Source organism: Gambusia affinis, unplaced genomic scaffold (genome assembly GCF_019740435.1).
Source record: "Gambusia affinis unplaced genomic scaffold, SWU_Gaff_1.0 Scaffold5, whole genome shotgun sequence".
Lineage (NCBI taxonomy): Eukaryota > Metazoa > Chordata > Actinopteri > Cyprinodontiformes > Poeciliidae > Gambusia > Gambusia affinis.
In genome coordinates this window covers 40,963-50,784 of record NW_025316838.1, presented here as the reverse complement: position 1 = coordinate 50,784, position 9,822 = coordinate 40,963, and the positions used below count along the sequence as shown (strand labels likewise).

Sequence of the window (9,822 nt, the reverse complement as noted above, 5' to 3'; positions counted from 1 at the left end):
GAGTAGCCAAAAGCACTCTAACTGTTTCATAAAAATCAGATTCTTGTTTCCAAATTCTTTTCAACTGTAATAATTGTGATTTGACTAATCTAGCAAATTTGTGCTTTAGATCAAAACTTGATTTCAATAACGTGTGCATATCGGTTTGAAATAAATTTTGATGTCCATTTGGTGTGTATTGTTGAAATATGGATATTTAAAGTTTGTGGTGTCCAAGAAATCCACTGCAGTAAGGCTGGTGGACAACTTTAATTTAATGAAAGCACTGTGGTTGCTTAGGGTGTCTAAGGAATGATGAAGCACCTCCTCTGAATATCCAAATGTTACCCAAATACTTGAAATAATACAAAGGGTTCTGACAGACACTCAGTGCACATGTATCTCTGTCAGCCACAAAAAGTCCATTTTCATTAGTTTTTTTAGCTCCATTTTTTTACATACATCACAGCTCAGCTTTAAAATGTCATCTCTGAGAATCTGTTGGATGAAGGAGTTTTATCCAATGCTGCTCTGAAGGCTGGAATTTGGTTTTAAGTTTCCGCTCTTTTAACCATGTTTTATTTCACTTGTTTTGTCTTCAAATCACAGCTCAGCTTCTAATCTCATATCTGACCTTCTGCTAGGAGCCAGAAATGTGTGTTAATGCTGTTCTGAACATCAGAAATGCACTTTAACATGTCAGTCAGCATTACCCACAATGCATTGTAAGGTGGGAATTCATATTTTAGCTTGTAGTTCAGCTTTTTTTTGCTGCAAACTCTAACAAACTATATACTGTTATGAGTAGCATGAGATCCTCTGTCAATCTAAATGGCTTAGAATGAGCTTGGAAACATGTAGAAAATCAGCACCAAGAGTTAGAATGTGGTGTTCATTGTTGAATTGCTGCCTGATGCAAGCTTGATCACAGAGGACACATCCTGGTCGCAGCTTTGGGTAAGTCGGCTCACTTTGTTATTGTGGTCATGCATTCATTTTGGTCCAGATATACTATAAGCATTCTAGAGGTCTTGCGGTGTATGATGGCACTAGAATGGCTCTTTGCTCTCATTGATGGTTTGAATCCCAGTAGGTATCTGGAGACCTGGAAGGCAGCAGCTTGTTGTGGCTGGTTCAGATTCTACTTCCTTGGGAGGATTGCTAATTAGTGACATCTTGCTATTGCTGCTTTTGCTCCTCCTTCTGGTGGGCACTAGGGTACCGGTGCCTGTAACATCCTGGTGGAGATCTACTGGTTTGCAATTCACTCTGCACAGGTTAGCTAAGGTCAGTAAGTGTATTTACAGACTGCCAGCATTCAACGCAGACCAGACCAAAAAAGAATCAACGGAGAACGCTTCTGCTTCCTGGGCATGCTAGTTCCACCTTGCGGTGTTAACGGATAGCATGTTTTTGAAACCAGGGGCCTGGTACGTATCAGCCTTCCCAGGTTCCGCCTATAGGAACAGCACGTGGGAAAGGTGACTCTAGGACTCAGGAGTCTTAAATGCAGTCCAGTCTTCTATGAGGAATAGCCTCACACACACACACACACACACAACAGCAACATGCACACCAACTGGTTTTCTATCCATTCTACAGCTCCACCATTTCTAACTGCAAAAGGAATGAATGTTTTCAGGAAATCTTCAGCTTAAAGTTCTGCTAAACAGCTGTAACCTCCTGAGATCTGAGCTCTTGCATGACATGTATTATTAAATCCTCAGATTTTTGCAATCATTAGGTACCAATCAGCTCAAATCTATTTTTTTACATGATGTAGTTGCTGAACAAAATTACATCCACATACTAGGATGTTCATTTTAAATGTAAATGGACAACATTTTACATTTAATACCCTAAATCCATAACTTTCTTTAGTGTCTTAACATTAGCATTATTTCTGAGTTCAAAAACAAAATAATACACAGTAGTTGTGACTGTTTCAGTGGGCCATTCAATATAGTGCTAACGGGTATGGGAAGACGCATGTACCTACAAAGTGAAATCCCTCAAAGTAAATTGCATTGTTGCTGTTCTGAACAGTTAATTTGAAACATTTAATTCAGAGTTCAAATCTACTTCAAACTATTTTTTCCCCTTATGGGATCATGCTCATACTTGTGTGTAAACAACTTTGTAACAATTGCAACCTGCCTGTAAGCAGAGCACCTTGCAAATAAAACTGCACTCAAATTTTTTCTGATCTTTTACTCTGCACCACATTGCATTCTTCAAGTTTACTGCCTTTTGCATAGGGCACTAGCCCTTCCATGGACTGAGACATGGAATAGCTTTACTGGGTGCTTTTTCCATTGGAGTAAAATCTCTGGTTCCCACTCTGAGAAGTCAGTTGCCATCAAGATAACAATTTTTGCTGCTTCTATGCAAAAAGGTGCATGAAGCTCTTCTTGGTGCTACACAAGTCTTTGCAGTACAATAGTCAGCTATTGTTTAAAGCCAAATCTGTAATTAGTACCCTCAATTTCCATTTTTGTGGTAGCAACTCATTATAAGGTCAATTACAGCCATCTTGGAGTTGTATATATGGACAATCCTGGAGTGTGAGATTCATGTATTTAAGTGTGATATGTTTGAGGTGTCTTCTGCATTAACAGTAGACATCAGTAGTAGCAAAAATAATTTCACCTTGTAAATATTTACCACTCAGTGTAACTAGTGTTGATGCGCTCCCAACCATTTTCATAGATTTTGTAGGTAGCTTAATAAAACTAATTGCTTAAATCCATTTTATTGTAATGAATTCCACAAATCTGGAAGCTCAAATCTCAGTAAACCTTTGCTATATACTCTAAGATAGATGACCATTCACAAAGGCTACCCAAACCCTATAGAAAATAGCCAAATTATTATTTCATTGTCAAGTTTTTGCTAATAGAGTAATGGTTTGTTTTTAGACAGGTGAGTGTAGATTCATCAAACTTTTACTAAATGTAATAATAAATTGGTGCACATAATCAATGTCGATACAAAATTTTTAAGGAAGGGTACCACTGGGCAAAACCTAACGTTTAGGGCTAACGTTTAGGGCTAACGTTTAGGGCTAACGTTTAGGGCTAACGCCAGGGCCAACGCCAGGGCTAACGCCAGGGCCAACGCCAGGGCTAACGTTTAGGGCTAACGCCAGGGCCAACGCCAGGGCTAACGCCAGGGCTAACGCCAGGGCCAACGCCAGGGCCAACGTTAGGAGGGCCAACGCCAGGGCCAACGCCAGGGCCAACGCTTTAGGGCCAACGCCAGGGCCAACGCCAGGGCCAACGCCAGGGCCAACGCCAGGCCAACGCCAGGGCCAACGCTTAGGCCAACGCCAGGGCCAACGCCAGGCCAACGCCAGGGCCAACGCCAGGGCCAACGCCAGGGCCAACGCCAGGGCCAACGCCAGGGCTAACGCCAGGGCCAACGCCAGGGCCAACGCCAGGGCCAACGCCAGGGCCAACGCCAGGGCTAACGCCAGGGCCAACGCCAGGGCTAACGCCAGGGCCAACGCCAGGGCCAACGCCAGGCCAACGCCAGGGCCAACGCCAGGGCCAACGCCAGGCCAACGCCAGGGCCAACGCCAGGGCCAACGCCAGGGCCAACGCCAGGGCCAACGCCAGGGCCAACGCCAGGGCCAACGCCAGGGCCAACGCCAGGGCCAACGCCAGGGCCAACGCCAGGGCCAACGCCAGGGCCAACGCCAGGGCCAACGCCAGGGCCAACGCCAGGGCTAACGCCAGGGCCAACGCCAGGCCAACGCCAGGGCCAACGCCAGGGCCAACGCCAGGGCCAACGCCAGGGCCAACGCCAGGCCAACGCCAGGGCCAACGCCAGGCCAACGCCAGGCCAACGCCAGGGCCAACGCTTTAGGGCCAACGCCAGGGCCAACGCCAGGGCTAACAACGCCAGGGCCAACGCCAGGGCCAACGTTTAGGCCAACGCCAGGGCCAACGCCAGGGCCAACGCCAGGGGCTAACGCCAGGGCCAACGTTAGGGCTAACGTTTAGGCCAACGCCAGGGCTAACGCTTAGGGCTAACGCCAGGGCTAACGCCAGGGCTAACGCTTAGGCTAACGCCAGGGCTAACGCTTAGGGCTAACGCTTAGGCTAACGCTTAGGGCTAACGCCAGGGCTAACGCTTAGGCTAACGCCAGGCTAACGTTTAGGGCTAACGTTTAGGGCTAACGTAGGGCCAACGCCAGGGCTAACGTTTAGGGCCAACGCTTTAGGGCCAACGCCAGGGCTAACGCTTAGGCCAACGCTTAGGCTAACGCCAGGGCTAACGTTTAGGGCTAACGTTTAGGGCTAACGTTTAGGGCTAACGTTTAGGGCTAACGTTTAGGGCTAACGTTTAGGGCTAACGTTTAGGGCTAACGTTTAGGGGAAACAAGATTATTAAATTCTGTCGCCGAAGGCGGCAGAATTTATGGTGCACAGGCCATCATTGTTTCTGCCCACCAAGAACCCACTCCCACTGTTTATTATATTAAAAAAATATATTTAACATTAGGGGTCAAAAGAGTTAGGGTCAAATAACTAGGTTAGGTTTAGGCATTGGTCCACAAAGGTTAGGTTTAGGATAAAAAAATAAGGGAAAGGGGATAAATAATGAATATAATAATAATAATAGTGTTATAACATGACAATATCCGAGAAAGTGTGAAATAGTATGTGGGAGGATTTGGAACTGGTAATCAGAGATGTTAATTAATTAAATTTTTCGTTAAGGCCTTTGGGATGTCTGGTTTCCAATTTGGAAATCCAAATCCTCTCGGCTCTCGGCGTTCCTGCATTGTCCACCTGGGATTGGTTTGTATCACGGTTGCAGAAACAGCCTGCCAACCATGGGATAAGAAATGCTTCACTAAATGGGTTTGTGTTTTTTCTTTTTGAGAATATTGTGTTTGTGTTGAGCAAATCTCACTAATATAGTATTTCCTGTCTCTCCACATATTGCATTCCACACTTTTTACAAGTTATCAGGTACACACAATTCTTGGAACGAGGGTTACCTGTACATTTGGATAGGAAGACATTTTTATTATAGGAGCTGCAACCATTTCAGGTGTTTGAAAACTGCCCACCACCTCTGGATCTGGGTTGGATCACAGGTGGGATTTTAGCTTTAATTAAATGATCTCTCAGATTTTTGTTTCTCCTAAAAGCTCCAATGACTTCATATTCCCTTAACAATTGTGTTTCCGAGTCAGCTTTTGAAAATTGTCCTTAATGACTTTGACCAATTTGGTTGAAGATGGAGAAAACGTGGTCACAAAGGGCAACAGAGGGGAAACCTGAATGGGTTTAGTTGTCAAAAATGATTTGAAGCATTTTCTTAAAAAAGAGCGACAGTACCCTCTGTTGGCCAAAGCGGAGAACAACGTTTTGGTGGCTACTTTGAAATCAGTCTCCTGAGTACAAATCCTGTGAAATCTTAACAGTTGGGATTTAATGAGTCCAGCAAAGGTATGTTTGGGGTGGAAACTGGTCTTAAACAAAAGAGCATGTGTATCGGTAGGTTTAAAAAATACTTTGATGTCTAAAATGTGATTTGTTTGAAAGTTTGGGCCTTTATATGTAGTTGTGTCTAAGAAGTCAATCGAATTTTTGTTGATATTTGATTTTAATTTTATTGATGCATTATGACCGTTCAAGATGATTAGAAAATCCTTAAAATCTGCTTCTGAATATGGCCAGATTCCCCAAATATCATCCAAAAACCTCAGATATTGGATGGGCTTTTTTGGACATTTTTCCAAAGCTGAACTCTCCCATTGAGCCATAAAGATATTGGCATAGGCAGGGCAAATTTCTTGCCCATTGCCGTTCCTTTTATTTGAAGAAAAATTCTTTATTGAATTCAAAGTCGTTCCTGGTTAGATTTATTTCTAACAGCTGTAAGAGCTCTTTTTCTGGTCTTTTTTTGTCTGGAAACTTTCTAAATATGTTTCTAACTGCATCTATTCCCTCTTTGATATCAATATTTGTATAGAGACTGTCAATATCTAATGAAAATAGAAAAGAGTCTTCTGGAATCACAAGTTTTTTAACCCTCTCCACAAAGTCATAGGTGTCTTTAATGTAGCTGTCATGTTTTGTGGACAAAGGGTTCAAAAAATGATCTAAATATTCCGCTGTGAAGTAAGTTTCACTGTCACAGTCAGAAACTATCGGCCTGCCAGGGGGTATCTGAAATGGAACACTCCAACTGGCAGGATCTTTATGAATCTTTGGTAACATATAGAAAAGTCTCGCCTGGGTACAGTTGAACCTAATAAATATCTTTTTTGTTTAATATTAATGAATTTCTTTATGTACAAGTTATTAATTATTTTCTCCACCATTGGGATAGTTTCCAAATAAATGGGTTTTTCCAATTTAGAATAGTAGGTTTTATCATTGAGTTGTCTGTATCCCTCCTGTAAATATTGATCCCTGTCAAATATGACAATCGCACTGCCCTTATCTGCTGGTTTTATAATTATTTCTTTATTGTTTTTTAGTTCCTGTAAAGCTGCAAGTTCTTCAGGAGTAAGATTGGATTTTACATGGATGGGATGAAAGTGATTTTGAAAAAAATCCTGATCAGCCTTGATAAGGGTAAGTAATTGTGGTGGAAGTGGGCCCACAGCGGGCGACCACTCGGATTTTGGAGTAAAGGGCTGAGACTCTGAAGTGGATTTGTCTTTGTAATATAAAGCCAATTTCACCCTTCGGTGGTATTGTTGTATGTCAAATTTACATTGGAATTTTAACTCTTTACTGTAACCTGTAGTGGGGATAAAATTTAGACCCTTACTAAGTAAGGCACATTGTGCATCCGAAAGCTGGAAGGTTTTGGAAAGATTAATGACACTTTTCACCCCTCCGTATACACGGGCTTGTGGGGATGTCTAGTTTACATAATCACTCCAATGTTTAAGCATGTGCATTGCCGTATTTTTAGTCCAATGGACATGATCCCTTTCTGTGTCAAAATTATCCTGTGGCAGAGCAGGAATGTGGTTCTTCAAACCTGTGATGAAGTTGTTCAGGTGTTGCAGTATTCCCTGCTCCTTGGGGGTAGCCCCAAGAAAAAAGTTAATTACTGGAACGAAGATCTGTGCTTCTGGGAAGAGGTCTTGGGCCGTCCAGAGTTCTTTTCAGTTCGGCCACTGGTGTTCTCTTGTCCCTCTGTGACCTATTGCACAAACCAAAAGACAACACAAGTTTCTCAACCGTTACCTCAACGGTGGCTCTGTCCAGGGCGCTCTCAGCGTGGCACCATTTTGCTCCGGGAAGGCTGTCAATCTGGACACTTTTAGCTGCAAACGGTGGCATTCTGGCTACATTAGAATCTCCCACTATCACAGATTTCTGTTTAATGTGGAGATTCCAGCCCTGATGTTTTCTAGGTGTATTTGGATGTTTTGGCCGGTGTGCAGATTTGGACCTCTGGCGAGGAAGGTGATGTAGAAGGTTCTTCCTCCGTCGCCTCCACCTGCAGATGTGTTTGGACGCTAGATCTCAACCTAGAAATGTCAATGGGGTCAAGCTAACACGGTGAGTGGCCGCTGGATCCAGGGATCTCTCACTCTCACCTTGTAGTGGTCTCAAGCTAAATTCCCCTGGTTCATCTCTAATTATCTGGTTCTTTCTATCCAGAGATGGATCAGATTGGGCTGTTCGTAAAAGGGCAGAAGGTGGAGATCGAAGAGAGGGAGAGGGAGCCGACGGAGGTTGAAGATTCCTTGAAGGAGCTTCTGGCTCTCCGCCTGCATTTCCTTGTTGCTGTCCGGTCGGTCGTGAACTTCTCACCTCTCTCTGTTCCAAAGGTTCCTGTTGGGTCTCCTGAGGATACTCAAGTTCTGACTCTGAACAGAAGCTGTCCCCACCGTCGTCTTCATTAAAGATGGCCGACCACTCTTTATTCAGTTGTGGTTCAGTCATCGTGGCAACCGCTTTGAGAGGTGTGCGTTGAGGAGGAGGTGGAGCATGAACTTCAGCTGTGACTGACCTCTGATTTGCGATGGGAATGCGTGCTCTCGATGGTCCTTCCAGGGGATGTAGTCATCGTCCTCCGTTGGTCAGAAAGATTCCTTTCAGTCAGTCCTCTGGTGTCAGACCCTCCTCTGGTTGAACCTCTGCTCCCTTGTGGTTCTCTGGTTGGCTCTGAGGTGGATGTTCTCCTGCTTAATAATGTGGAAGATTCACCTGTGATTTGTGTCTCCTGCTCGCCTGGTCCTCAGAGCAGGTTGTTGCGTGCCTCATCTGTTGATCTCAAGTCCGCCATCTTAGCAACAATCACTGCTTGGGTTTGGTCCAGTGTCTCCTCAGTGAGTCTGCGACCAAAGTTTCTTCTTGCCCAAGATGCTGCAATTTCAAAAGGGGGGCGCCAGTCATCTGTGGATAACTGAGAGAGGATTTGGACTTCCTTCTCCAAATTGAAATTATAATGATCTCTGAGAATAGTAACTGTAGTTTCTGTCCAGTTTTTAGCATTTTCTTCAATCAAAGTCTGTGTGTCCTTGTTGGGCATTGCTGGTTTAACAAAAGTGGCTAAATTTTGAGCCATCTTTTTCAAAGATGGAGGATAGTCTTTCTTTGAAACATTGTTAAGGTGATGGACAGACTTTATCAATTTATGGATGACACGAACCTTTTGTAGAAAATCTGTATCATCAGATTGAATCCGATCCGTCTGGGTTCTGTTCCGTTGTCTAGGAGACGGGTTGAAGTATCTTCTCCTCCTGTTTGGGTTTCGATCCTCTCCTTCATCTCGTCCCCTCATCCATCTGTCCTCTCTGGGTGGACGGGGGCGCGGATCTGGATATGTAGTTCTACCCGTTCGGTACCTCTGTTGTTCTCTGCGATCATTCTGCCTCCCAGCAAATCTGCCATATCTAGTGACCGTAGCGTAGCTCTGTCGTCTTTCACGGGAGGGGTAATAATTTCTGCGTGATCGCCACCTGTCTTCGTCCGGGTAGTCATTTCTGCGTATTTGTCTCCCTTCACGGGAGAAAAAGTCTCTTCTTCTGTATGTCTGTCGGTTTTCAGGGGAGGGGTACTCACTTCGGTAATATCTTTCCGGTCTGTCATCTTCATTTCTCCGGTCCCGGTTTGGCCAACCGTACTCCCTGCGACCCCTTCTCCGTTCCACTAGCATCCAGTCATCTTCATCATCAAAATGGGCCGGCATGCTTTTTCCTTTTTTAGCTTAGCTTTAGCTATAACTTCACTATGACACGTGCTAAGTATAGCTAATTGGCTACATGCTAAGGTGAAAGAACGGAGTTTAAAGTGTTGCCCAAAAAGCACTTTTAATTGTATTTCACAGCTACAAAAAGCGAGAAAAGCCAAAATTGCAACGTTTCGGTTTACAATGAAACCTTCGTCAGGCTGGCTTAAGTAAACAAATAAACAATAACTTACAACAAATCATGCTCAATGCGTCAGGTGCAGTCCGAAAATGCACTGTCATAACAGCATTGTAACAATGTATTCAACAGTATCCGGTGCACTGAGCCAATAGAAAAAGTCCTTTCTTGAAATTGGCCGCTCCCCAAAGTAAGGAGCTTTGCCATTGGTCGCACTAGTCCAGTGCTGCGTTCAGAGACATTTAAAGTTTAAATCAGGTTACAGTAATGATATACAAATAACAGAATAAACATTTTTTCCTTTACAAACAAAATAGCATTTCTTCAGAAAATATTTACATGAACACTGGAAACCGTGTTATTTCTTTATTATAAACATTCCTCTTCAGTGGTTTCCTCCTCATCCTGGAAGTGGATCCGTATCCTGTAAAAATGACCCTCTTCTACCTGTTTTTAGATTTATATTAATTATGAGAGAATAGGAATCTAGG

General features: G+C 43.8%; 1 protein-coding gene across 1 annotated transcript; it reads right to left on the bottom strand.

Moving 5' to 3' along the window:
* Positions 1-8,236: 8,236 nt before the first annotated feature.
* On the bottom strand, positions 8,237-9,257 carry LOC122827647 (pre-mRNA-splicing factor cwc25-like). The gene is made up of 2 exons (XM_044110544.1): positions 8,614-9,257; positions 8,237-8,327 (listed from the first exon to the last, which is right to left on the bottom strand). The coding sequence occupies exons 1-2, from the start codon at positions 9,151-9,153 to the stop codon at positions 8,259-8,261; spliced, it is 609 nt and encodes a 202-aa protein (XP_043966479.1). The 5' UTR covers positions 9,154-9,257; the 3' UTR covers positions 8,237-8,258.
* Positions 9,258-9,822: the final 565 nt, after the last annotated feature.

Excerpts from the sequence above, each read along its gene's own strand:
- LOC122827647 (XM_044110544.1), bottom strand. The coding sequence starts at position 9,153 with ATGCCGGCCCATTTTGATGATGAAGATGACTGGATGCTAGTGGAACGG. Across the intron at positions 8,328-8,613 it reads ATACAGATTTTCTACAAAAG|CATCTTGGGCAAGAAGAAAC; the intron begins GTTCGTGTCATC and ends TTGAAATTGCAG.